At 64.2% G+C, this 27,329-nt stretch overlaps 2 protein-coding genes across 5 annotated transcripts in view; one reads left to right on the top strand and one right to left on the bottom strand.

The window, feature by feature from the left end:
* Positions 1–19,623, top strand: SAMD11 (sterile alpha motif domain containing 11). Of its 3 annotated transcripts, none has more exons than XM_055261512.2 (14): positions 1–1,132; positions 2,193–2,284; positions 6,375–6,556; positions 7,258–7,308; positions 11,069–11,193; positions 14,155–14,244; positions 14,390–14,530; positions 16,172–16,334; positions 17,156–17,271; positions 17,420–17,498; positions 17,568–18,079; positions 18,289–18,413; positions 18,723–18,833; positions 18,933–19,623. In XM_055261512.2, the coding sequence occupies exons 1-14, from the start codon at positions 616–618 to the stop codon at positions 19,176–19,178; spliced, it is 2,550 nt and encodes an 849-aa protein (XP_055117487.1). In that variant the 5' UTR covers positions 1–615; the 3' UTR covers positions 19,179–19,623. The 3 variants fall into 3 exon arrangements, with proteins under 3 accessions (XP_055117487.1, XP_055117486.1, XP_063487297.1); XM_055261511.2 differs by having other exon boundaries at positions 2–1,132; positions 14,387–14,530; XM_063631227.1 differs by having other exon boundaries at positions 578–1,132; positions 14,387–14,530; positions 18,723–19,178.
* NOC2L (NOC2 like nucleolar associated transcriptional repressor) overlaps positions 19,229–27,329 on the bottom strand; it is a 17,275-nt gene continuing 9,174 nt past the window's right edge. The window contains exons 12-19 of one of the 2 annotated variants that reach the window (XM_055261515.2): positions 26,597–26,708; positions 23,544–23,657; positions 23,184–23,285; positions 21,393–21,536; positions 21,164–21,277; positions 20,509–20,644; positions 20,072–20,164; positions 19,229–19,825 (exon numbers count right to left, since the gene is read on the bottom strand). In XM_055261515.2, coding sequence (XP_055117490.1) covers positions 19,719–19,825; positions 20,072–20,164; positions 20,509–20,644; positions 21,164–21,277; positions 21,393–21,536; positions 23,184–23,285; positions 23,544–23,657; positions 26,597–26,708 — 922 coding nt within the window. In that variant the 3' untranslated portion in view covers positions 19,229–19,718. The remainder of the gene's footprint in view (positions 19,826–20,071; positions 20,165–20,508; positions 20,645–21,163; positions 21,278–21,392; positions 21,537–23,183; positions 23,286–23,543; positions 23,658–26,596; positions 26,709–27,329) is intronic. The other variant, XM_055261516.2, reaches the window with a different exon arrangement.

Here is a 27,329-nt window from a genome sequence, read left to right as displayed (position 1 = left end):
CGGCCGTCACGCACCCCCCGCGGGAGCCCGCGCCTCCCGCCGCGCCGGGGCCGTTTAAATGGGCCAAGTTGTGGCGGCGGCGTCGACGGCGGAGTCTCCCAAGTCCCCGCCGGGCGGGCGCGCGCCAGTGGACGCGGGTGCACGGCTGACGCGGCCCGGGCGGCGAGGCGGGGGCTTGGGACCCCCGGGCGGGGCGGGGACTCTGCAACTCCTCGCTGCCAGGCTCGGCCTGGCGGGTGGGTCGGCGAGCCGGGCGTGGGACTGCCCTGGGCGCGGACGCTGGTGGCCGGGGCGCGGGACTCCAGACGCCCCGCGGAGCCCCAAGGCCCTGGAACTGCGGCGCTCCGCGAGTTGATCCGGGATCGATAGCAGCTCCATGTCTCGGGCCGCCGAGGCCCCGCCGGCCGGCTGGGCAGTCCGGGGAGGCCTGGGGGGCGGCGCGGAGGAGGCGGCTGCGGGCGCTGGGGCGCAGTAGCGGACGGGGTGGGCTCGCGGCCAGGCGCCTCCGCGCCCCCCGCGACCCAACTCCAGCCCGGGTCGGAATAAGTTGCTGCCACCGGCGGAGAGCTGAGCTGCGGCCGGCGGAGAGCGGAGCTGCGGGGCCACCGGGGCGCCATGCCGGCGGTCAAGAAGGAGGTCCCGGGCCGCGAGGACCTGGCCCTGGCTCTGGCCACGTTCCACCCGACCCTGGCCGCGCTGCCGCTGCCGCCGCTGCCGGGCTACCTGGCGCCACTGCCCGCGGCGGCCGCCCTCCCCCCGGCCGCCTCGCTGCCCGCCTCGGCCGCCGGCTACGAGGCTCTACTGGCCCCGCCGCTCCGCCCCCCGCGCGCCTACCTCAGCCTGCACGAGGCCGCCCCGCACCTCCACCTGCCCAGGGACCCGCTGGCCCTCGAGCGCTTCTCGGCCACCGCGGCCGCGGCCCCGGATTTCCAGCCGCTGTTGGACAACGGCGAGCCGTGCATCGAGGTGGAGTGCGGCGCCAACCGCGCGCTGCTCTACGTGCGCAAACTCTGCCAGGGCAGCAAGGGCCCGTCCATCCGCCACCGCGGCGAGTGGCTCACGCCCAACGAGTTCCAGTTCGTCAGCGGCCGGGAGACGGCCAAGGACTGGAAGCGCAGCATCCGCCACAAAGGTGCCGCCGCCCCTCCCTTCGCTGCCGGGACCCGCGGGCCCCGACCCCATCCCAGCCCGACTCTGACACCCGCGGGGGCGCGGGCCGCCGCAGTCCCTCCCTTCGCTTCCTGGGGACCTGCGGGCCGCGACCCCACCCCCTACCGGACTCGGACACCCAGGAGCCTCCGGCTTGGCTGAGGGGGCGCTGCAGCTCCAGGGCTGCGCGGGGACACCCCCTCCGCGCGCGGAGGCCTCGGTGGACACGGGCAGATCGCCCTCCGCTGCACCTCCCCCCAGCTTGGGCCACAGCACTTGGGGCTCGCGGGCCGCTCCCTCCGCTCGGAAAGTCTCTGCGAGGCTCCTGGGCCTTAAGGCCCGAAGGAAGTTTACGGGAACTCGAGAGAGCGGGCAGGAGGCGGGTTGGGAGGGCGCGGAGCCCCGGGTTCGGGGGAGAGTGGAAGGGCGCACGTGCGGCCGGGTGCGAGCGTGCGGCGGGCGAGGCTGCGGGGCTGGGCGGGGGCGCGCGCGGAGCCCGAGCGGCGGCGCCAGGACACGCAACCTGTTTTGGCGCCTGCGGGCGCCTGGCCCCAAGGGTACGACGCCGGGGCGCCTGAGCCGGGACACAGAGGGCGAGGTGAGCGCCAGGCGCCGCGGGGAGTTAAAAAGTTCGGGACCTGAGCGGTGCGTGGCTCCGCGGTGGCCGCCGCCTCCTGCCGCGCAGGCCGAGGGTCCCGACGGAGCCGCTCACCGCTCCGGGACTCAGCCTTTCTGGGCCCGGCCTGCGGTTCCCTCGGGGCCGGGGAGAGGGTGGAGCGCGGGAGGAGGGGCGCCGGGTGGGGACGCCCAGGCCCTTCCTCGGGGGAGGGCGCTCCACCCGGGCTGGAGTTGCAGAGCCCAGCAGATCCTTGCGGCATTCGCGAGGGTGGGGCGGGAAGCGGCCTGGGAAGTCGGGCCGAGGTGGGTGTGGGGGGTCGGGGTGTATTTCGCCCACGAGCCGGGAAGGGGGTACTGGCCCTGCCGCCGACTGCGCCGAGAAGCGTGCCGCTCCCTCACAGGGTCTGCCTCGGCTCTGCTCGCAGGGAAAAGTCTGAAGACGCTTATGTCCAAGGGGATCCTGCAGGTGCATCCTCCGATCTGCGACTGCCCGGGCTGCCGAATATCCTCCCCGGTGGTGAGATGCGGGGCTCGGTTTGGGCTGGGAGTTACTCTTCCCTGCGGAGCTTGTCCCTGGGGTTTTCAGGGTTTTCAGGATCGAGAGTCCTAACCTCACCCCTGCGGGTGTGCTGGAGGGAGCCTCCGAAGGGCCGGGGGAAGCGGCTTTACCTCGTGCTCTCCCAGCCCTTGTACCTGGACACGGGGAGGAGTCCTCGGGCACCCGAGCCCCCTCCCCGTGTGGAGACAGGGTGGCCGCGCTTGTCTTAGAGCCTCCCCTTGGGTGCCTTGGAGCTGCTTCTCATCGAGTCCTGGGTCAGGGTCTTCTCCCTGGGAGGAGTAATTCAACGCGGGCCTGGCACTGTGCCCTGTCACCGCCTGGGCTTCACGGTGTTCTCTGGCCCAGCTGGTGAGGTGTGATTCTGGGTACGGCAGCGTTTTGGGCAGCTACAGGCTTGGGTGTGAGTGACTTGTGTCTCTGGGTGCTGAAGGCCAGAGGATGCAAGGGCCTGGACGTCGAAGTGTGTCCTAGGGACGCAGAGGCTAACCAGGGGTACAGTCTTTGCAGCATGGGCCTTTGGTGTCCAGGGAACTGGAGTTGGAGGCTGGTTCAAGGCCCCAACCCAGGGTAGACAGCTATGGAGACCCTCACTGAGGGAGCAGGCAGGAGAGACGGGGATGCTGGGAGCTGCCTTCTGCTCAGGGAGGCACCTGCACCCCCAACCCAGTCTCCAGCCCCCTAGTTGGGTAGCGAGGGTTAGAGGATTGATCTGAAAAGAATGCCTGTTGGGAAGGACCAATTTGGAGCCAATTAGGGCCACGGCTGCTGGGGGTAGGGGCTGCAATTCCTGACACACTCAGGAGTCCCTTCTTCCAGGAAGGGGTAGGAGAGGCAGAGGTGCAAAGTGGGCCTGAGGGGCCCGGGCCCACCTCCGCTTGCCTGCTTTGGGCCTGAGGTAGGGTGGGGGAGGGGATGCCCAGGGGCCTGTGAGCCATGAGTGCTGTAGCCTGGGGGCTGGGAGGCTGCAGGCACACCTGTGAAGACAGCTGGTCCCTCAGACATAAAGCATGTTGGGCAGGGGAAGGGGACACAGCTGCACTTCACCCATGTGCCCGCCTGACACACAATCCGACACGGACCTGCACGCACAGGCAGGCAGCTCACAGAGTTGGCAGGCAGCTCACAGAGTTCCCAGGCAGGTGTGTAGAGAGCCGGCAGCCCCCTGCCTGCTGTCAGAGACCTACCCGGGGCAAGAGGCCAGTTCCCTCCTTTCAAGCAGCTGGTGCTGGAGAGGGCTCCTCTGGGCAGCCCGCTGTCTAGCCTTGGGTCTCTGGATGGGAGCGGCCCCCTTGAGGGCCCCCCCCAGGAGTGGGGAGCAGGCGGCCTGAGCCCAGCGTCATCTCTTCTGACATTGCTTCCATGGGCATCTCCTCCCCAACCCTCGGCCACAGCCAGGAGATACCCCCCGACCTGGGGCTCCCAGGTCCCTGCCCTGCATGAGGGACGGCTCAGATCCAGGCCTGCCTCTGCCAGTCCCTCCCTGGCCTGTCCCGCACCCTCCCCCCGGCCCCTCCCAGGACTGTCCCGCACCCTCTCCCTAGGAGGCAACTCCAGGGGCCCATTCTTTCCAGCCCCCATATTTCTCACTCAGAGGCTGTCTCCCCCAAGCCCCATGCCAGGTCCATAGGTGTGTGCACCTCATGGTCACAGATACTCCAGGGCAGAATATGAGTGTGTGTGTGCCTTGGGGACCCTGCACGGGGGCCCTGCAGGCCAAGCACCTCCCAAGAGGAGATGCTGTCAGGGGCGGAGTTTTCAGATCTGTGTGCTGTGGCCGAGGTCTCTGGTGTGGAGGAGGTGTGTTCTGTCCTTGGGCAGGGTGGGTGGCAGGGGAGCTGTCCTGGTCCTCAGCACCCCCATCAGCCACCCCAGACCTGCCCTCCAGGTGCCTTGGGGTGTGGCTGGGGTGCCGGTGTGTCCACACGCCCAACTCTGCGCATCACGGGGCTGAGGCTGGCACACAGCCTGGGCTGCATTCCCAGCCAGCCGGCCCTGGCCTCCTTCCAAGGGGCAGTCTTCTGGTCCCTGCTTCCCTCTCTTCACCATCCCACAGACAAGAAGCAGAGAGAAAAGCATTGTGTCTTCTTCTCAAAAGAAGGGAGGTGGGAGGCCGGGTGCGGTGGCTCACGCCTGTAATCCCAGCACTTTGGGAGGGCGAGGCGGGTGGATCACGAGGTCAGGAGATCGAGACCATCCTGACTAACATGGTGAAACCCCGTCTGTACTAAAAATACAAAAAATTAGCCATGCGTGGTGGCGGGCACCTGTAGTCCCAGCTACTCGGGAGGCTGAGGCAGGAGAATGGCGTGAACCCGGGAGGCGGAGCTTGCAGTGAGCCGAGATCGCACCACTGCACTCCAGCCTGGGCGACAGAGTGAGACTCCGTCTCAAAAAAAAAGAAGAAGGGAGGTGGGAGAGGAGAGCCCTGGTGCTTGGGCTGCAGAAGGGTAGAGCTAAGTGGAACTTCCCAGCACAGCACACTCCAGACAGGCTGTGGCTGTTGAAGGGACCCCTGAGCTCCAGCTGACACGCGGAGGCCTGGGCACAGATAGGCATCGCACCTACAGCCATGGCCCCACTCTATTGTCATTGGTGTTGAGGGCAGCCCAGGGCCAGGGCAGGGTCTTAGCAGGGGCCTCAGACCCCAGGCCCCATCCCCTGACCAGCAGTGCTGCGGTTTCCCACTGAGCTGTTGTGGAGCAAACAGAGGGGACCCAGCGCAGGCCCAGTGGCCGGTGAGGGGAGACTCTGGGACAGTGGCCTCCACCTGGGTGGGGGGATGCTCCAGCTTCCAGACCCTTGGGGAGGGGGCACTGCCCAAACTGAGCTGGCGCTGGGGCTATGCATTTGAAGGTGATGGTGGTTCTAGGTCTGAGGAGGACACCCTCCTAACAGCCTCATCCCCAGCTCCGGGCTGTGTTTTGGCAATGGGAGGGAAGAAGTCCGAGGAGACCTCGGGGACTGAACGGAGGAGAGAGTTAGCTGGACACGCTCAAGGGCTCTGCCACCTCCCGGAGCCAGCGGCCTGTTACTACATTTAAAAAAGCCTCCCGCCCACTGGAAAATAATCAGTAGCTTTCCTTTTTCCCTGGAGGTGGCAGGACCTAAAAACACTGGAGGAGTCCAGAAGTGCTGCGGGCACGTCCACCGCGTGTGTGCGTGAGCTCGGGGCTCGGCTGTGCTCGGCAGGGATCACAGCGGGCATGTCTGTGCTCCCACTCGAGGCACCCACAGCTCCACACGCTCGTTCGTGGGCGCAAGGGAGATGGGAGAAAGGAGCCGTGTGAGAAATGCCGGGCAGGGCTGGCAGAACAGAGGAGCTGGGCTGGTCAGGGCTCCTCATCTGGTGACCTGTGAGCCCCGGGCCTGCAGTCTGCGAGGGTTCAGCTCAGACAGTTGCCAGTTGCCTTGCACCAGGCTGCAGCTGCCCCCAAGCTGGGCTGTGCGTGGCGCTGATGAAATAGAAAAGGGCATTCGCTTGTCAACGTTGGCATCGGTGGCAGGGTGTGGTGGGGCAGAAGGGTCACAAAATATGGGTGGGATTGGCAGGCAGATACGTGGAGGTAACGTGTGCACTTGAGTGCACGTCCACTAGAACCAGCCCCAGGCCACAAGCAGATCCCAGGAGACACACAGGGGCCCTAAGAAGGGAGCTGGGAGTGAGGGGCACACAAGCCCGGACGGAGGCCTGTTGCACATGGGGTGGCCCCAACTCAGGCCCTGGAGTTGGCCGGGACCCTCTAGCATCCTCAAGGGCTGGGCCAACCAGGCTGGTGTGGGGTGGGGCAAGGGAGGGCTGAGCCAGTGGGCATCGTCTGTAGGAGGATGCCCAACTGAGGCCCCGTCTCTCGCTCTCCTCTGGGTCTCTGGCCAGCTGTGGCTCCTGCTGGCCCCAGGCCCATCCCAGAGGCAGGTGGAGGGAGGATGGCTGCTTTGAGGGCACCTCTGCCATGCTTGGGGCTGGGCCTGGGGTGCGAGGCCAGGGCAGACCCCCGGGAGATGGAACGGCCCGGTCCAGCCTCACCTTCCTCTCCTCCTGCCCCACCAGAACCGGGGGCGGCTGGCAGACAAGAGGACAGTCGCCCTGCCTGCCGCCCGGAGCCTGAAGAAGGAGCGAACTCCCAGCTTCTCTGCCAGCGATGGTGACAGCGACGGGAGTGGCCCCACCTGTGGGCGGTGGCCAGGCTTGAAGCAGGAGGATGGTCCGCACATCCGTATCATGAAGAGAAGGTACTTGGACCAGGGCCGGACAGGAAGGCGCAAGGCTCAGATGGGGCTGGACGTTCAGGCCTTCAGCTGCTCAGATGAGAGCGTCCCCACCGGCCTCCCACACCTTCCCTCAGATGCTGGTCTTTTTGGGGTCCTGTGTAGGTCGCAGGCAGGAGCTGTTTCCTCATCTGCCCCGTCTGGTGTCCTCTCCCACCTCTGCTCTGCAGCGCTCACTGGCAGGAGGCAGGTTGGCAGCAGTTGGGACCCAGAGGTCTGCACCTTCCTGGGCCGATGCTGCAGCTACCCTTGCTGACCGGGTCTCAGTCTGGCCAGAGCAGCTTCAGCAACAGGGAGCTCCATTCAGGCTCATGACTGGCTGTGCAGAAGCAGCCTCGGCCCCCACCTGCTGTACAACACGAGGGCTCCTTTGAGTGCACGGCAACAAGCCAGAGGGAGAAGGGGCCTCGGTTCTGTTCTTCCTGACGCATGTGTCTGCTGAGGCTAGGAGCTGGCTTTGGCCCATGGGCCTGTCCTAGTAGGAGACCCCAGCACGTTGAGCCAGTAGCAGGTGGTGCTGGGCACAGCAGCTGCCTTCGTTCACTGCCCAGGGCTGTGGCCCAGCAGGGCACTGACCCGAGACAGGTCTGCACACGCCCTGCTGTCCTGCGGCTGGGGTCTGGGGCCTCCAGAGCAACCTGGACCTTCTGCTTCCCTTCCTACAGAGTCCACACCCACTGGGACGTGAACATCTCTTTCCGAGAGACGTCCTGCAGGTAGGAGCCGTGCTGTGCGTGCATAGAGGGGGCCGTGACTCCCCTCCCTCTCTCCCACCCCTGCCCGTGGCCTGCTGTCTGCTGTCCGCTGTCTCAGCGTGAGCTGATGCTGGCTGAGCGTCTGCCAGGTTTGACGTGTGCTGCAGGGTTGTCCCCCAGCCCGGGAGGCAGACAGTGTTGCACCCAGTTGAGGCTGAGGGACCCCAGACCTAGTCAGATGCAGCTCTCGGCAGCAGCTCAGCTGTGAGTTCCGGGCAGCCTGGCCCTGGAGTTAGAGTGCACTTCCTCCCATGTGAGATTGGCCATTTGAGCCCAGAAATGAGACCCACCGGCAGGTGAGAATGCTGACGCATGAGTGGGGCCTTGGAGGATGTGTGGAGCTCACTCCGGCAAGGGGATGTCTGCAGAGTGGAGGAACAGGGAAGGGCGTGTAGGAGGGAGGCGGAGTGAACGTGGCAGCTCTGGCTCAGTTGGATGCTGAAGGGTCTTGGATACTGGGCCTGTGGGCACCGTCCTCTAGGCCGGGAGCCAAAGTTCTTGAGCAGGGCAGTGACCAGGTGTATGTTTGGAGAAGGTCCCTCTGGAGGCCCTCCTGGCAGACGGGGGATTGGATTCAGGCTGTGGAAGCAGGATGGTAGGGGTGTGATTCCAGGATGTGGGAAGGAGACAAAAATGAAGAGCCCCGGGGAAGAGGTCAAGGGAGTTGGGGGACCCGAGTTCCTGGCTCCAGGGGGAAGCGGGTGGTCAGTCTGTGAACAGAGCTCAGCTGTGGATTCTGTCAATGGGGTCAGGTCTTACCCTGTGGCTTCCAGGGCAGCAAGGCAGGAAGGAGGCGTCCGCCGCAAGGCCAGCTTCCTGGGGCCAGAGCCGTGAGGGCCCAGGGGACCTGCATGTCCTGGCTCCACGCCAGATGTGTTTATTTATGTCTCTGAGAATGTCTGGATCTCAGAGCCGAATTACAATAAAAACATCTTTAAACTTATTTCCACCTCATTTTGGGGTTGCCAGCTCAACTGATCATTTTTATGAACTGTCATGAACATTGATGACATTTTATGAACCTTTTACTTGGGACACTACAGAATAAATTTGTCAGCGAGGCCTGTAGGGAAACCCAGCCGCGGTTCCCCCCACCCCGCTCCAGTAATGGCTCCTCCTGCCTGCAGCCCCCTCCTCCGTCCGCCTGGCCTCAGGAATGCAGCGTCCCTTGGCAGCACTGACAGCTGGCAGCCTGGGGTGCCCTGGGAAGAGGCCAGGTCTTCCGTCCTGCACAGGCCCTAGAAGGGGCTAGAATGAGTTTCGAATCTCCCAAGGGCGAGGTTTCGGTCAGAGGGGAGGGCGTGCTGGGGTCCCCGAAGGAGAAGGCACAGCACACCTGAGTGGACAGAAGCCTCCGCCTGTCGACCTGACCCTGGTGTCTGGTCAGAGTGGGTGGTGGTCCCTGAGCCCAGCGGCCACACGGGCTCCCAGGCCATGTCTGTGTTTCTTTCGGCCTGTGCCTGGGTCCTTCTGCCTCTGCAGGCTCCCACAGAACACACTGCCAGGCCACCTCCATCTGTGTGTTCATTTGCTCCCATCCATTGGTCTCCACCCATCTGTCCGTCTGTCCTTCCATCCCTGTCGCCCTGTCTGGCTGGCTCTGCAGTGACCACCTGCCTTTTGGAGCCAGCGGAGCCCCAGGCCATCCTCCTCTGCCTCAGGAACCCAGGGTGGCAGATGCTCCTCAAGCCATTGTTTGCAGGCGGGGACTTGGCCCCTCTCTCCTGGGCCCCTGAGCTGGTGGGAAAATGGGCAAGGGCTGGACTGTGTGGTCATCACTGAGGGGCAGTGGCGGGAGGCCTCTGCGTGGGGAGCTGGGGTCACACCTGCCAGGCTCTGGCCTCCCCCTCACCCTCTCCTTCCTGCGCCTCCTGCCTCGGCCCTGACTGCTTCTCCCAGCTTCCCCAGCTCCTGACCTGCGGCCCAGCCCCACCACAGAGACCCGCAGGGGTTCGTCCCTTGTGCGAAGCAGGGTGCAGAGGGCATTCTGTGGTTTGAGGACCACGCACTGATGTGCCCGGGCCAGGTTCCTGCTTCTCCACTCTGGGACGTCCAAGGCATGTTTCTTTACATAAAACTGGCATAACTGGCTCACTCAGTAGCCAAGTGACCAGAACAGGTTTTCGGGGGCTGGGCCAGGCCAGGCTGTGTCGGAACCTCAGGAGCAAACTCCAAGGCAGAGACCAGGGTGGGGAGGGCAGGTGGCACCCAGTTCCCCACCGGGTGCCACTGCCCAGCCACAGCCCCTCCACCTAGCTGTCAGGCCCTCTCTCACTTTCCTTCTGGGCGCCAGGCTCGGGGCTCACGGCCAGCCCCCAACCTCTGGAGTCTCTGCGAAGCTAGTTCTCCTCCTGCAGGTGTCCCAGGGGCACCAGAGGGGGGACCCCTGGGGAGAACTCCATGGCAGCTGTGGCTGCCAGGCCAGCCCGCAGCCCCCACCCCATGCTGAGGCCAGCAGTCCTCTCCTGACACCCCCGCATCGATTAGGATCATGGAAGGGATGAGACTCGCTGCCGATTAATCCCATAAAGTACTTACTCCCACCCAGCTGCCCTCCTGTGTGCCTGGGGGGGCTTCCTTTCCCACTGGGAGCCGGTGGGGGTGGGGGAGCGCCATCATCTAGGTCTACTGGAAGGTTTAGAGCCCAGCCTGGGAGTCTTTGGTGCTGAAACGGATCTGCTTAGGGGCAGCCCTGGATTAGCCCAGCTCCAGCCAGCCCAGGTCAGGGGAGCCGGGCTATTTAACGAGGTTTAGGGTCGGCTCCCAGGTCACTGTGCAGAGGCTTCACCAGCGTCAGTGCAGCCAGGAGGCTGCTGCGTTACAGGTGGGCAGGGGAGGCTGCTCCGTTACAGGTGGGCAGGGGCTGTGCTGCAGGAGGGCTGCTCAGGGAGTGGCGCCTGGACCCTGAGCCCCTTCTCTGCTGACCTGGGGGGAGGCTCACGGAACCAGGAAGGGGTGGAGGGCCGTGCTCCACACAGTTCCTCCCACTGCTCTCTGGGACTCCGTGGATGTGGGATTTGGCTGAATTAGCAAGAAGAGGAGAGACGAGGGAAGAAAAGAGTTAAATGCATGTTGATTCCAAGCCCCCACTTGTCGGGGGGACAGCGGGAGGTTGGAGTACGCAGCCCTGGTGCCTGGTGCGAGCTGCATGTGTCTGCCGGTGCTGTGTGTGCGTGGGGCGCATCTCATCAGCTGCAGGACTGTGGTCTGGGCCTCAGTTTCCTCGTGTGCAGAAATCGGGGGTCGGGATGGTTGCAAGTTTTCACCGAAATTCCTGCCCAAGGGGCTGGCAGCTCACATATGGCGCATTCTCTCCTGGGGCCTGTCCTGCAGGACTGCCCCCAAGCAGATCGGCCTCTTCCCGGGCGGGGTCCCTCTGCCTGGTGGGCCCCTCGACCCCCTTTGAGGCAGGGAGTGAGGTAACTGTGCAATTCCCTGTGGAGGGTGTGAAGGCAGAACCGGCTGGCTGCTCCACACAGACCCTCCCCGGAGCAGCAGTGGGGTCCCAGGTCCCAGTGCCAGGTTCTGTGTCGCTTTGACTTGCTCTGTGGGTGTGCACACAGTGGCATCACGGGCCACATGCTGAGGCGTGGGCACAGCAACGCGGCACTCAGAGGTCATCCCCACTCTCACACGCAGAGCTAGGCACTCTGTGTGCCCAGGCTGGGCTCCAGCCTCGAAGCTGCCCACGGGGTCAGCTTTTCCCGGTCTCATTCTGCAGCCAGGACGGCAACCTTCCCACCCTCATATCCAGCGTCCACCGCAGCCGCCATCTCGTTATGCCCGAGCATCAGAGCCGCTGTGAATTCCAGAGAGGCAGCCTGGAGATTGGCCTGCGACCTGCTGGTGAGGAGCACAGGAGGCCTGAGGGCGGGGTCGGGGCTGTGGGGCCAGAGGACAGTGGCGTCTCCACTCAGCACCAGCAGCCTTGGCAGGCAGCCAGAGAGGCAGGAGGAGCGGCCTGTCCCCCCGGGGCTGCATGTGATGGTAATTGTGTTAATCCCAGCCAGCGGGGCAGACAGGAGGCAGACGCCGTGGCTCCGCTGTGGCTGCCGCTGGGGTGGGCTTGGAGTAGCCGGGGCCCTGCCACCCCCTTTTCACAGGGCAGACGTAGGCGTGACCTCAGGTTCAGAAATGCACACCCTGGAGGAACGCACTCCTGCAGCGCATGCCTGACTGGTCCCGCCTCCTAGGGCTCCTGGACGGAAGGGGTCCCGGTCCTGCCTTCTAGAGTTCCGGGAAGGATGGGGTTCTGGGAGGGATGGGGTTCTGGGAGGGAAGGAATCCGGAGCCTGAGGGAGGTGTTGCTGCCTGGTCACAGTCGTGGGGGGACAGGAGTCCTGGCACAGGACCTCAGAGGGAGGGGGCAGTTTGGGGACCCAGGCCCCCCTCAGAGGGCACTGCTGTAGAGAGGGGCACAGCAGAGCCTCAGCCCCAGGGCAGGCTGTGAAAGGATGGGGGGGGCGCCCCTGAGGCCCTGTGGACCCTGGGCAGGGGTGTTCCCAGCAGGGCCTGCATCTCTTGGGAAGGTGGGGTGGGGGAGGCCCACCCCCATCTGTGTCCCCCATCTGCATCCTCGTGCGCCTGGGTAGGCCCTTGTGGGGCTGGGTCGGGGCAGCTTCTGATACCGAGTTGGAGACAGCTGAGAGGCGGTTGATAAAATCTAATTGCCCCATCGATCCAGCAGAGCTGAGGGAGCCCCACAATGATTGAGATATTCTGAGCCAGCAGGCCCTCCCCTGTGCCTTCACACAGGGAGACCTCCTCAGGTACATGCGTGTGCGTGTGCAGGCATGTGTGTGTCGGGTCCTGTGGGGTGCACATGATGGGGGCTGCCCGGCAGCTCTCACCCATGGAGTCAGGACATGTTCGTGCACTTCCGGGCTCACAGGCTCTACAGGGCCTCACGTGTCCTATGTGTGACCTGTGTCCAGGTCTCCCACACGCACTCCGTGTCAGGGTCCGGCCTGCTCCCCGGAACTTCCTCTTCGAGGAGGCATTCACCTCTTCTCCCTTCCTGTGACCCCAGGAACCACACATCCATCCTGTTCCCAGCCCGGACCCTCCTGCTGAGCTGCACCTCCCTGAGCCCTGCCTGGGCTGTGAGGGACTCAGAGCAGGTTCTGCATCTGCCTCTGTGAGACCGCTGGGGTCCGTGAATGAAGAGTGAGCATGGCCTCATCGGCCTTCCTGCGGTCTCGTTGCAGGCCCCCTTCCACCTGCCCCCCCCCACCCAGTCACCTCCCCCAGGCTATGAGGAGGCCTTAGCCCCCCACAGAATGGAGAGGGTAGTTTCCACCGTGTAAAATGGAAAACTGACTGCCAGGAGATGAGAGACCTTGCTAACCCTGAGGGCATGTGCATGGTGGGCCAGGCGGCAGGTATGGGAAAGAGCCAGGTTCCCCCAGCCTTGGCCCACCCCTTCCCAGTCCACCAAGCTCTGGCACCGGAGGCTGTGGGGGAGACAATGGCTCCTCGGGGGCCAGAGCAGTGGTGCCTGGATCCGTGTGTGGCCAGGTGCCCCCGCCGGCCGCCGGGCCCAGCCACCCGATCTGTCACTGAGGTGGGGACCCTGGACCAGGCCGTGGGACTGACCCTCTCTCTGGGGCCGGGCCTGACAGCAGCCGGGCCAGGATCAATAAGTTATTAGCACCGCTCTGTCAGCTGTAATGTGGGATTGATCGGTGTGGCCGCCGCACTTCCCCAGCCTGATAAAAATGACAGATTAAGGGAATAAGAAAAAGGAATTAGGCCTAGAACTGACGGCAGGGCTTGCAGGGGGACAGGCTTGGGAGCCCCACTGCCTAGGCCTCATGGAGGTCTTGGGTCACGGGGGGGTGGCCCCTCACCCCACCCAGCTAGAGGCCTCATGACGATGAGGAGGGGCCAGAGTCGGAGGCACTGGCTGGCCCGGGAGACCCCCAGGGCGTGGAGTCAGGCTTCGGAGGAGCTTGGGGTGGGTCGGAGATGGGTACATGGATGGTGTGGTCTGGAATGGATGTGGTCCCCAGGACCCAAGGGAGGACCTCAGGAGAGTGGGCTGGGCCTGGCCTGGGCCTCCCCTCTTGCCACCTGCTGGGCTGTGTTTGGGGCTAGGGCTGGGCTGGCCTCGTGGCTGAGGAGGTGGGTTAGGCTACTGGGAGGTGCACCCCAGAAGCCCAGAGCCTGGCTGGGCTGGTGGACAAGGGCGTGACAGCCACACCAGGGTGCTAGCTCAGGCAGGACTGGGCCAGAGAGGAGGACTTGGCCTCCTGGGGGCAGGGATGGGTATGACCAAGTAGGAGGCCTGGGAGTGGAAGGGCCTCGAGGCGGCCTGGGGGGCCCACAGCCGGGTGACTCACGGAGCAGGAAGAGGTCAGGTGTGAGGTCCTTCCCGGCTTGTCTCACCCCACGCTGGCATGTGACCCTGCACAGCCCGCCCTCACCCCTGTCCAGGAGGGGAAGGTGGTGCCTGGTCAAACCAAAAGCTTTTTATTCTTCTCCAGGCGGGTGAGAGGGGGGCTCGTTAACTTGCACAAGAGGCTAGGCTGGCGGGTGGGGCAGCTGGGTGCCTGCTGTGGATCTCTTTTGCACACACACACCAGCACCAGGCCAGTGTCAGAGCTCCCCTGTGCCCCTGCCCTGCCACAGCCAGGCGTGATGTCCTCTGCACTGAAGGCTGGGGCTGCCAGGGCTGGGCAAGGCCTGTACTCACCAGGACCAAGGGCCCCGAGAGATGGTGGGTGCGGTCCAGGCTGAGCGGGAGCAGTGGCTGGGTCCCCCTTCCATTCCTTGAGATGCAGGTGGGCACTCACTACCCTCCCGCAGGTGACCTGTTGGGCAAGAGGCTGGGCCGCTCCCCCCATATCAGCAGCAACTGCTCCTCAGAGAAGAGGGCACGAAGCGAATCCCCTCAAGGTAGGAGTGTGGCTGGGACGAGGGACAGGTCACCAGGGGAGGGGGCGGTCCCTGAGGGTCCCCTGGACGTCGAGCAGGCGCTCTAGAGGGGCGTGGTCCTCGGCAGTGCCTGGAGAAACCTCTCACCCCGGGTCCTCCACAGCAGAGGCGCTGCTGCTGCCGCCGCCGGAGCTGGGGCCCAGCATGGCCCCGGAGGACCACTACCGCCGGCTTGTGTCGGCGCTGAGCGAGGCCAGCACCTTTGAGGATCCTCAGCGCCTCTACCACCTGGGCCTCCCCAGCCACGGTGAGGACCCACCCTGGCATGATCCCCCTCATCACCTCCCCACCCACATGTGCTCAGCCATTCCTGTTGCTGAGGCTCTGCTGACACCAAGGCCAGGCTGGATGCAGGTCCCTGGAGGACCCCCTCTGCCACACATCCTGCCCCATGGCCACACCTCCATGTCCCCCAGGTCCCCAGGCTCATGACTCACTCACATTTTATATATGGAGAAATGGAGTCTGGGGTGGACCCAGGTGAGGGTGGGCGGTGGGCATTTCAGCAGCAGCCCCTGAGGAGAGCAAGCTCCTGGACCCTGTGGTCTGTGAGTCGTCTCTGCAGCCAGGGGACGCTGACCTGCCAGATGCCTGCCCCAGGATCCTGGGGAGGGGCAGTGAGCAGAAAGGCCGGGCTGGGTGCGGTGGGCACTTGGCCACCAGGACTCCCCAGGTGCTGAAGAGACCCCAGCTGGAGGGGCTGCCCCTTTCCCTGGGTCGGCTCTGACCCTGTCCACCCCACCTCAGGACGTTCTCCAGGGTCACTTCGGGATGCACTCGCACCCCCTGCCCGCTGCACTCAGCCTCCCAGGCCCCAGCCGCCAGCCTGGCAGGGGAGCTTGGCTTTTCCGGCTAGAGGTGGGTGGGGGCGCCGGGAAAGGAGGCAGGATTCCTCACACCAGGCACCGTCCCCCAGGGCAGCTCAGGCACCAAGAGCCTGAATAATTCACCAAATGTTAATAATTTAAAAATCCTCCTTTTCAATTGCTTTCCCTGCTCTGCCTGGGGCCGCTCTGCTGGCCGCGCGGGGGAGGGGGCGCCGGCCGCTGGGGAGCGCGCTGTCAATCAGGCCGCGCCGCCGCCTCCGCCCCGCCGCGGAGCAGGCTGTAAATAACCCCGGCCGCGAGCGCGGGGGCGCTGGGCTCCGCTGGGATCGATGCGGGCGGCCGCGCCGGCTGGGCTCTGCGGGCTGGCACCCGGCCCTGGGCGGGACCCACCTCCGCTTTCGGGTAATTAATTTATAAACAGAGGCGGCGGTGGAGCTGGCGGAGCGTGCACAGTGGGGGCTGCGGGGACTCCCGGGCCTGGGCGGGAGGGAGAGGCAGAGAGACCTGGGACGCGGCGCCTTAGACGCAGGCGCTGCGTGCGCATTGGGGCGAGTGTGGCCACGCGGGATAGTGACCCTGCGCAGCTGGGACTGGGCGACCCCTGTGCTAGTGTGGCGTGCATGCACGGGCGCTGCCTTTGTGACAAGCTTTGGCCAGCCGTGTCTACTATGGGGACCTCAGATTTTCTTGCCTCCCACCGAGGAGGGGGTCCCCTGGGCGGTCAGCCCCCGGCTGGCTCTCCTGGACTCTCTCGCTGCCCCGCAGGCGCTGTAGCCTGCCCCCTCCCCGCAAGGCTCAGCTGCCTCTCAGGCCAGAGGCCTCCAGGCACCCGGCTCCCCTTCGGGGAAGAGCTTTTCCCGACCCTTCCCCGCCCAGCATCTTGTCTGCCGCCTCGGCCCTGTGGCCGCCCATCCTCCTGCCCCGTGCCCGAGACCAGCCCAGGGGCCGAACACGGGCCGAGTGGTGTGGTTAGTTCTCCACTTCAGTGTTCTACGATACGACGCGGGCTGGGGAGGGGGGGCGCATAGCCGGGGAGGTCACTGCTGTTGTCCCCCACCCAGATCTTCTGAGGGTCCGGCAGGAGGTGGCAGCTGCAGCTCTGAGGGGCCCCAGTGGCCTGGAAGCCCACCTACCCTCCTCCACGGCAGGTCAGCGTCGGAAGCAGGGCCTGGCTCAGCACCGGGAGGGCGCCGCCCCAGCTGCCGCCCCGTCCTTCTCGGAGAGGTACTGGGGTGGCTGCCGTTTTCTGCTTGTTTCTGGGGTGCGGCCCGCACCCCCACGCTCTCAGCCACCAGCACGCGCCCCGAGTGTGCCAAGCACTGTGTTCAGGTCTAGGTTCGGATCCGGGCAGAGGGTTTCGGGTGTGACACCGATCTGGGCTGCAGTGTCGAGGGCGCCACTGGGGTGCGTGAGGGAGGCTGAGGCCGATCAGGGGGTTCCCTGGAGGAGAAGCCAGAGAAAGGGAGAGCTCCAAGTCTGGAACCCAGGGGTCAGTCGTGAGGGGTCGGCCAGAGGACTCAGAGCTGGAGGCGGAGGGGGTCCTGGCTGGCGCTCAAATTTAGACGCCGGCGCCGGATCTGTTCCCGGCACAGACCCGGGTTTCTCGGGTCCAGGAGACAAGGCGGGGCGGGGGCGGGGGGCCTGGAGGAGGGAGGGGCCGCCTGAAGACCGAGTCCCCGCCCGGCCGCTGAGCCCGGCGTCTGCAGCTGCCTCCACCGCCGCCCGGATTGCGGCTGACGCCCCCGCTGCCCCCGCTTCCCCCGCCGCTCGGGTCCGCAGGGGAGTGGAGCAGGCGGGGCCGGCGCCCCGCGCAGTAATTACCGCTGCAGCCGCCGCCGCCCGCCGGGTCAGCGCCTCCGCGCCGCCGCCGAGATTAATTGGCGCCGCCGGCGGGGGCGGGGATGGCGCGCGACCTGGGGCCGTAACGAGCTGCGCATCGACCGCCCGCGGGGCCGGCAATTAGCGGAGGCGGCGGGGGAGGGGCGCTGGGGCCTTTACGGGAATGGGGGCGGGGGGGGCGCCGCTCATTGCGCTGCCGTCCACAGGGAGCTGCCGCAGCCGCCCCCCTTGCTGTCGCCGCAGAATGCCCCTCACGTCGCCCTGGGCCCCCATCTCAGGCCCCCCTTCCTGGGGCTGCCCTCGGCTCTGTGCCAGACCCCAGGTGAGGAGGCGGGTGCGCGTCCCCTGGGATCCCGCGTGGAGGCCCGCGGACCCGTCCCTGCCGCTGTCGGAGCCCAGACGGACGGGGTAGGGGGCTGCAAAGGGCGGGCTCGGACCCGCCGACCCCGCGTTGTCCCCCTCCCCACCAGGCTACGGCTTCCTGCCCCCCGCCCAGGCGGAGATGTTCGCCCGGCAGCAGGAGCTCCTGCGGAAGCAGAACCTGGCCCGGTAGGTGCGGGAGACGGGCGGGGCCGCGCGGCCCGGAAGGCGACTGACCCGCGTCTACCCCTGACCCAGGCTGGAGCTGCCCGCCGACCTTCTGCGGCAGAAGGAGCTGGAGGGCGCGCGCCCACAGCTGCTGGCGCCCGAGGCCCCCCTGCGCCCCAACGACGGCGCCGAGGAGCTGCAGCGGCGCGGGGCCCTGCTGGTGCTGAACCACGGCGCGGCGCCACTGCTGGCCCTGCCCCCCCAGGGGCCCCCGGGCTCCGGACCCCCCACCCCGTCCCGGGACTCTGCCCGGCGAGCCCCCCGGAAAGGGGGTCCCGGCTCTGCCTCGGCCCGGCCCAGCGAGTCCAAGGAGATGGCGGGGGCTAGGCTCTGGGCACAAGATGGCTCGGAAGACGAGCCCCCCAAAGACTCGGACGGAGAGGACCCCGAGACGGCAGCTGCTGGGTGCAGGGGGCCCACTCCGGGCCAAGCTCCACCTGGAGGGGCCGGCGCCGAGGGGAAGGGGCTTTTCCCAGGGTCCACACTGCCCCCTCCGCTGCCCCTGGGCTTCCCCTATGCCGTCAGCCCCTACTTCCACACAGGTGGGCACCCCCACACTCTAGATCCTTCCAGAGGGCACAGGACTGGCAGGCCGCCTGTGGAAGGGTCTTGGGGGGAGGAGGGGCCGTGGGGAGGAAAATCCCCCTTAGGCACTCGTCCCACACCTGAGCAATTGGGGCACGCGACGGTCAGGAGACGGGCGGGCATGGGAAAGCCAGCCAGAGCCCTAGTAACACGCCCCACAACTCAGGCGCCGTAGGGGGACTCTCCACGGATGGGGAGGAGGCCCCAGCCCCTGAGGACGTCAGCAAGTGGACCGTGGATGACGTCTGCAGCTTCGTGGGGGGCCTGTCTGGCTGTGGAGAGTACACTCGGGTAAGGGGAGCCCCAGTCCCTGGGGCGGGGCTGGAGCTGACTGGCACTCACTACCTCCCTGGAAAGGATGGTGGGGTAAGGCTATTCCCCAACGCCCTCTCCCTCCCTAAAAGCAGTGCGCAGCAGGGCCTGGACTGTGCACCCCACCTTTTTTTTGGCCAGGTGTCTTCTGCCTGACACCGACTCAAACCCAGATAGATGATCATTGTTTTAAAAAAATTTCCGCGAGCTGCATAAACAGCTCCCCTTGGCTCTGCTGGGCTGGAGGATGGAGCAGGCACCCGGTCCTGACCCTCCCTCATCTTCCAGGTTTTCAGGGAGCAGGGGATCGACGGGGAGACGCTGCCGCTGCTGACAGAGGAGCACCTGCTGAGCACCATGGGGCTGAAGCTGGGGCCCGCCCTCAAGATCCGGGCCCAGGTGAGCCACTGGGGAGTGAGGTCAGGGTCTCCAGACCACAGCTGGGCAAAAAACTCTGGGTGGGTGTGTACCAGCCCCCAGCAGGCCATCTCTCTGCAGGTGGCCAGGCGCCTGGGCCGAGTTTTCTACGTGGCCAGCTTCCCCGTGGCTCTGCCAATGCAGCCACCAACCCTGCGGGCCCCAGAGCGAGAACTCGGCACAGGAGAGCAGCCCTTGTCCCCCACGACGGCCACGTCCCCCTATGGAGGGGGCCCCGCCCTTGCGGGTCGAGCTTCGCCCAAGCAGGAGAATGGGACCTTGGCTCTACTTCCAGGGGCCCCCGACCCTTCCCAGCCTCTGTGTTGAGGCTGCCGGGGGCAGGGGGTGGGGCCACACACATCTCCAGGAGCCACCACTCAATACAATGGGCTGCCTCCCACAGCTTTATTTCTTTCGGTTTTGGATGCAAAACAAAAAATTTTAAAGGAAACTGTGGCTTCAAAAGAAAGGAACACATTTCCAAAGACTTGGGGGAGTGAATGCAGAGCCTGATGCGGATGGACGAGGTCTGCAGGCGGAGGGCAGAGGTGGTGGAAGGGGCCAGGGGCCTGCAGGCCTTCCCCTTGGAACTGGGACTGGTCTCAGTCTGCTGACGTCAGGGTCAGCTCCCCCGCGGAACTGACTTCAACAGCCCACAGCTGTGGGGTTTCAGCACCCACGCCAGCCCAGCCCAGTCCAGGTCTCGGTACGTTTGGTCTTTCACGCTGAAAAATAAATAATAAAGCCTGTCCCCTGTCGACTGCCTCCCCCAGCTGCACAGATGCCAGTCTCTAGGCCTGACTGCCGGAGAGGGGGAAACACTGGCCACCAGCCCAGCGGCCCCTATAGGCCCCCAGATGGGCTGCCTCAGTCCTCCTCTGAAAGCTGCAGATCCTCCAGCTCGTCCTCCGGCCCCTGGGCCAGCCGCTGCAGCTCCCCAGGAGCCAGCCCCGCCTCTGCGTCTGGGTCTCCATCTGTAGGGAGAGATGGAGGCTACATAAATTTTGCTTTATCGGGAAGCCAGCCTTGAGAGTTACTCATCACTAATTAATCACGGCACTAATTAATTTATCCCTGCCGCTGTTGCTGGCTGCCAGAGAACAGAGCATTTGGCCTGGCCTCCCCAGGGAGGGAAAAACCTGGCCCAGAAACCCCTGCCCGCCCGGCCCACGTGGCTCTGCCCTCCCGCCAGATGGGCTCACAGGGCCACACCCTCTCACCCCAAGACCATTGACCCTCCGAGTTGCTGCTGTCCTCCTCGTCCTCTTCATCCTCTTCCACCCCATGCCGAGTGCTCAGGCGCCTCAGTATCCCTGAGGAACAAGGAGCAGAGTCCACCAGCAAAGTCACAGCAGGGGCAGGAGGTGGCCAGGCTCACAACACCCTTCCCTCCACTGACTTCCAGCAGGTGGAGAGGAGCCCTGGGGAGGAACTGGGAGGTCACAGGCCTAGGGACAGGGTTACTAATCCCAGTAGGCCTTTACTTCAAGGAGGGAAGGCGCTGGCACCAGAAGCCTGGGAACACTGAGGTTGGCCCCAGCCAGGCCAGAGATGGGTGAGCCCTGCAGGGTGGGTACAGGAGGCCCTCGTGGCTCCGGGAAGCCCAGCAGAGCCCTCCAGGCCCACCCTTCCCCTGGGAGCACCAGGTAAGACCCACCTCTCTCCGAGAATCCCTCGGTGTCGTCTTCTTCAGAGCTGTTCAGGTCAAAGAGGTCTTTAAATTGCCTCCTGTCCTCATCCTTCCTGTCAGCCACCTTCCTTCTTTTGATTTCAGGGAAGTTCAGGTCTTCCAGCTGGAAGACCAAAGAGCCAGGGGCTCAGGTGGGAGAGGACAGGGGCTGGCGGCCACAGCAGGGCCAGGCATCACCAGACCCACCACCAGGACTGTGTGGCCAATTTCTAGTCCCCTCTCTGTTCCCGAATCAGAAAGCCATCCTCCAAGTTATCCATCCCATGTCCAAGGTCAAAGGCAGGGCCCTTCCTGCTTCTCCCCACCTGCCCCTGGTGCCCACATGCTGGCCTGGGTGATGAGGTCAGTCTAGCCACTCCACCTGCCCAGAGCCCCCAGCCCATCAGGCCTGAGAGGGTGTGGCCTCCCCAACCCAGTGCAGCCTCGGGCTTCCCCTCCCTGGAAACGCCTGGCTCTGGCCAGTTGTGCAACACCTATCCCCTCTCCAAGTTGAATCATCTGGGCATGGCCCTGACCGCCTGGCACTGTTTCCAAACCCTTGCCCTGGTCTCAAGTCACAGTGAGCTAGATCTGAAACCCAGCAAGTCACACCACACCCCCAGGCCCCCTCGCCAAGCCGCACCCGCTCTTTGCCACTGATCTCCAGCTGGATCTCCCGGTCACGCAGCTTGCGCCAGTGGCTGTAGTACAAGGTCAGGGGGGTCCCCTCTTCCCGGGTCAGCTTCTCCCAGGCTTCCTGGGGGGTTGGGGGAGTTCAGGGTCATGCCTCACCCTGGGCAAACCCCCACATGTAGCTGGGGCTACACCCAGGCAGGTGCCCTCAGGTGGCACTACCCCCAGGGCCCACTAACCACTGCCTGCTGGTCAGAGACGCCGAAGGAAACCCTCTGGCGGCGGCTGCAGATGTGCGCCGAGTTCTCCTGAACCTTCCCAAGCAGCTGCTGCACCTGCCGGCAGTAGTTGGCCACCTTGCACTCCCGGAGGAACGACTTCAGCTGCGGAAGGGAGGGGTCAGCCACTGAAGCCCAGGGCCGTTCCATGTGCACAGCTGGCCCAGGTCCCGTGCAAAACTACGCGTGGTGGCCACGGGGATACCCCAGGAGGGGGCGTGGGTCCCATCTCAGGGCTCAAGTGCATAGCTGTTGCTGCTGGGGTGGCAGAGGCAGAATCAGCCCACCCTCTGGGCCAACCCTGCCCGCTGCTCACCTCTGGAAACAAAGTTTTATGCCAGGCGCGGTGGCTCACGCCTGTAATCCCAGCACTTTGAGAGGCTGAGGCGGGTGGATCACCTGAGGTCAGGAGTTCGAGACCAGCCTGGCCAACATGGTGAAACCCCGTCCCTACTAAAATGCCAAAATTAGCCGGGTGTGGTGGTGGGCGCCTGTAAACCCAGCTCCTTAGGAGGCTGAGGCTGGAGAATCGCTTGAGCCCAGGAGGTGGAGGTTGCAGTGAGCCGAGATTGCACCATTGCACTCCAGCCTGGGCAACACAGCGAGACTCCATCTCAAATAATACTACTACTAAAATACAGTCTCGCTGACGTGCAGCCACACGTGTCCATTGCATGGTCCTGCAGCTGCCTGTGCAGCTGAACATCCGTGGGAAGCAATGTTTACCATTTGGTCCCTTACCAAAAACATTTTCTGACCCCTACTCCAGACGCCGACCCCAGGCCCTTGAGTCCAGCAGCAGAGATGCCCCAGTGGCGGGCATCACCTCCCAAGAGGACATGGGAAGAACAGAGGCTGTGGCCCCTGCTGTGAGTGCCCTCCGGAAAGGGGGTCCCGGCTCTGTGCATGTGACACGTGTGTGGCCATGTGTGACTGAGTACATACACATGCACACACCTGTATCTGGATGAGCCTCTGACCAGTTGTGGCTCAGGTGAGCAGACCCCTCCTCCCCACACTGCACAAACCTATAATCGGCACATCTGATTCCAGACACCAGGGCCAGACAGCAGGGCCCCACCCCTCCCACTAGGCACAGGCCTCCCTGAGGCTGGAAACATCAGGGCTGAGAGCAAGCAGACCTCCCGTGGGGGCCCAGAAGGAACTTCTGAGGACAAGGAGAACCCCCTCCTCCACCCCACTCCTGCCTAAGGTGAGGCTGACGTGGGGTATTTGGTGGGGCAGGCTGGGCCTTCCTGTAAGGCTGACTTGGGGTATTTGGCGGGGCAGGCCAGGCCTTCCTGCCACCTGAGAAGCCACTCTACCCACTCCCCACACCCAGGATGGCCTGGGGAAGTGTGTGGTCAGGGTACCAGCCTGAGCCAGGGTCGGCACGCTCAGTCCCAACCCCGAAGTGAAGATCAGCCTTGTGGTTCCCACCGGGGAGGAAGCTGTTGTGCTCCCAGGGTCCTCAGCCCACTGCCCAGGCCTGCCCCCAAACCTCCTGAATGGCTTAGAACCCCTCGTCAGAGCCCCCATAGGCCCCAAGGACACCCGCAGGCTCCCACACCCCATCAGCCCCTCCACGGGGGCCCTACGGGTGGGGTTGCCAGCATGGAGCCTCTACAGCAGTCAGGCTCTGCCTCGGCCCCTGGTACTCGGGACAAGGGCACCGCCTACCGGCCGGGGGCAGCCAAGCCCATTATAAGACAGTCTGAATCGGCCACAAGCCGGTGTGGACAGGACACACACCTGCAGGACCACAGGCAGCACTAGCTCCGGGAAGCCGATGCAGTGTGCCTGGCTGTGCAGGTACTCCAGGGTGAGGTCGTACAGCTGCTCCACCAGGCCATCCTAAAGAGCAGGGGAGAGGGCCGAGTGCATTAGGGAGAGGCTGGGGCTGGGCACTCAGGCCCCTTCCCCTCAGGCTGTCAGGGCAGCGACATCTCCACGGCAGGGACTGTAAGGAAGGGGCCCCTGGGCCCCCAGCCCTGGGAGACCATGAAGGTCCATGCTCGAACTCGGAGGATGCCAGCTCCCTCCCATCCACCTCAGCACCCTCAAGCCCACCCTGGGAACTGCCCAGGCCCCTCCCCAGGAGGCCAGCCTCACCCGGTATGCCTTCTCCTGCAGGTTGACATTGGACAGCTTCAGGATCACGGAGAAGTTGATGGGCTTGGAGCTCATGCGCCCTGGCTTCCTGTTGAAGTCGACCTGCTGGAACATCTGCCCCAAGGGCCGTGTCAGGCTCTCTCGGCCCCGTGCCTGGTCCCCCTGGCTGCACCCTGGCCCCCCTGGTCCCCTCAGCCCCGCGCCTGGATGCACCCTGGTCCCCCTAGTCCCCTTGGCCCCACGCCTGGATGCACCCTGGTCTCCCTGCTCCCCTCGGCCCCACGCCTGGATGCACCCTGGTCTCCCTGCTCCCCTCGGCCCCACGCCTGGATGCACCCTGGTCCCCCTAGTCCCCTTGGCCCCACGCCTGGCTGGACCTGATCACCCTGGTCCTCAGGCTTCAGCACGAGGAGACCTAACCCGAGACCAGAGATGAGCAGCTAGACATGGTCCCAGCCCCATGGCCCCACACGGCCTGCTGTGTCCCCAAGTGGGGCTCTGATCAGCAGGGAAGGATCAGGAACATGGGCCCTCTCCCAAAATCCTGGGAAGCACTAAGGACCCATGTCTGGAGACCTAGAGATCCCTGCCACACAGAGTACCAGGACAGCCCCCATTCCTGACAACATGGCACTAAGGCCCATCCTGGCCCTCAGCACGGCAATGCCACATGGGGCTCCGTCCCGAGCAACCAGAGGATGCGGCAGCAACAGCAAAGACAGCAAAGAGTGCCGGACACAGGACGGGACGGATGGAGGTCAAGGGAGGCCTGGGGAGCCCCTCCCATACCCTCCACAGAAGCCACAGGCCATGCACCTCCATAGGACATGCCAGGAGGAGCAGAGGAGTCAGCCCAGCCTCTCAGTCTTGTGACCTCTCCCCAACCACCAGGAGACCCCTCACACAGGAGCCCTCAGGCTGTGAACCAGAGAGATCCAGGGTACATGCTGGGGCACCCAGAGGACAGAAGCAGGTTATGGGGGGCCCAAGGGTGGAGGCCCCAGCAAGAGACCCCACTCAGCAGGGGTGGCTGCCAGACAGCTGAGCTCAGGTCCAGAGGGAAAAACGCCCTGGTACTGATGAACCTCTGGGAGGGCACTGCCCTTCTCTAGCCTGGGCCGAAGTATGGGCAGACAACTGGCTTCCTGTCCAGACACCGGGGAAGGGCAGGCACGGCCTACAGCTTTGCTTTAGCCTTTAGGGTTTGCTTTTTCCGGAGAGGAGAGGCCTGCATCCCTGCGTGAGAGGGGCCTGCAGGGTGCAGCTGCAGTGAACCAGGGCAGTGCACAAGTGAAGAAACAGACACTGCAAGAGAGTAAGAAAGCACGCAGCCAGGGAGACTGGACACAGGGGAAACAGACACTGCAAGAGAGTAAAAAAGCCCGCAGCCAAGGAGATTGGGCAGGGGAAACAGACACAAAGCATGCCTGGAGCTGGGCAGCAGAGCTAGAGGCCTGCAGACACAAGGGCCAGGCCAAGGGCTGGTAGTCAGAGACCACTGCTGGCTGCCATGGGAGTGAACGTGGCTTCCTGTGAACGTTCAGCATCCCTGCCTCGGTGGAAGGGGAATCAGAACGTGCCTGGGGCTTCCATACCTTCTGGAGCCGACAACCTGGGGACCCAGCCCCAAGGACAGCTGTGACACGACTCTGGGCCTTCATGAGGCTGAGAACTCATTAGATAAACAGGGTGGAGATCTTGAATCCCTAAATGTACAGTGGGCTGGGGCCTGACCCACCCACTGAATGTCGAAGCTTTGGACTCCAACCTTTCCCTACCTGAGTGGCATGTGCACGTGCAAGGATGCATGCACACAGGTGCACACACGCACAGGTACACACATGTAGAAGCACGTACATGCATACAGGTGCACACACGCACAGGTACACACACGCAGGCGCAAATGCATGCACACAGGTGCGCACACACAGGTACACACGCAAACGCAGGCACACAGGTACACACATGCAGACACATGTGCAAGCATACTGGTGCACGCATGCACAGGTGCACACATGCAGACGTACATGCATGCACCCAGGTGCGCAGGTACACGCACAGGTACACACGCACAGGCGCACACATACACAGTACACACATGCAGATGCAAATGCATGCACACAAGTGCACACACGCAGATGCATGTGTATGCAGATAGGTGCACACAGGTACACAGATACGCAGACGCACATGCATGCGCATAGGTGCCCACACACAAAGGTACATGCATGCACAGGTACACACATGCAGACGCAAATGCATGCACACAGGTGCACACACGCAGACGCATGTGTATGCATACAAGTGCACACACAGGTACACACGCAGACATGCGTGCACACAAGTGCACACACACAGGTACATGCAGATACGCATACACACAAGTGCACACACAGGTACACACACGTGCATGCATACAGGTGCACAGACACAGGTACACACTGGTATACACAGACATGCATACACAGGTGCACACATGCAAAGGTACACGCAAAGGTACACACAAGTGTACACATGCACACACCTGCAGGCACACACGCATTCATGGATATGCGTGCACACACAGATGCACACACGGATATGCACACACACACAATTTACAGACCCATGCGCCCAGATGGTGCACCCACACACATGCATGCACGCAGACTCAAATGCACCCACCCAGATATACACACACCCCCCATACAAATGCATACACATGCACACAACTGTCAGGGTAGGGCCTTTCAGAGTGTACAGTTCAGCAATCAGACTTGGGTTTTGGTCCAGCTCTCCTCCTGCAGACTGCAGTCTTGGGCAAGCACCTACAGGGTCAGCTCCTGGCATCCTCAAGCACAACCCTAGCAGCAGCTGCCTTCATCCCTAGTGGCCCCACGTTCCCCAACACTGCCCCCAGCACGCGGAGGAGCACCGTCCTCATGACACCCGTGACAAGGAGGAGGCCAGGGCTCTGGGAGGTCGCTGGACAACTCAGCACAGATGCCCTGAGCAGCAGATGCTCCCTACAGGAGCAGGCAGAGGTGCCACACACCCATCACAGCCTCACTCACCTCCAGGATGAAAGGCAACACTGGGATGAAGGCCCCCGAGCTCCCCGAGAGCAGCGTCAGGGCACGGATGCAGTGAATTCGCAGCGGGTAGAAGCGGGCAGTGGGGATGAGCCTGGGGGTGGGAAGGCCAAGTGAGCAGAGGCCCCGGCTCTGGCAGCCCCTGCCCCTCCCCCGCTGTCTTGGACCCCCTCCCCACTCACCGACATCAGATCCCTAAAGCAGGACAAGGCAAGTCTGAACCCCAGGGACCTGCACCCCTTGCCCAGCTATGGGGCTGCAGGCACCTTACCCAGTTTTCAGCTTAATTTCATTTTAACACGGTGCCAGGAATCATCTGTTCCTGCCTCCTCTCCTCTCTGTTCCCGGCTTTCGTGCTTCTTCCCTTGGACTTCCCACCCCCCTTCCCAGCCTTGAGTTTCTAAGGCTCAGCCAGACAGATGCTCCCTCCTGGCCAAAGAGGCCACAGAAGCGTCCGGCCAAACTGCTGCTCCCACCTTTTCCTGCTGCAGCCCCTACCATGCCCAGACCCTCCTAAGTGCTCAGTGCTCACACCCAAAACGCAGTTCACTGCATCAGATGTGCTCCACCCAAGAACCCCACGTAATGAACCAAACTCACTGCAAACTGCACACAAGCCCCCAGAACACACACCGGGTGGCACCCCAGGCGGCTAAATCGCTGTTGGAGGAGCTCATGTCACAGATGCCCACCAGCCCTAGCTCTCCAGAATGCA

The sequence above is a fragment of the Symphalangus syndactylus genome, chromosome 22, assembly GCF_028878055.3.
Source record: "Symphalangus syndactylus isolate Jambi chromosome 22, NHGRI_mSymSyn1-v2.1_pri, whole genome shotgun sequence".
Taxonomy (NCBI): Eukaryota; Metazoa; Chordata; class Mammalia; order Primates; family Hylobatidae; genus Symphalangus; species Symphalangus syndactylus.
Note: the sequence above shows the minus strand (reverse complement) of the source record. Positions and strands in the feature narration are given on the sequence as shown.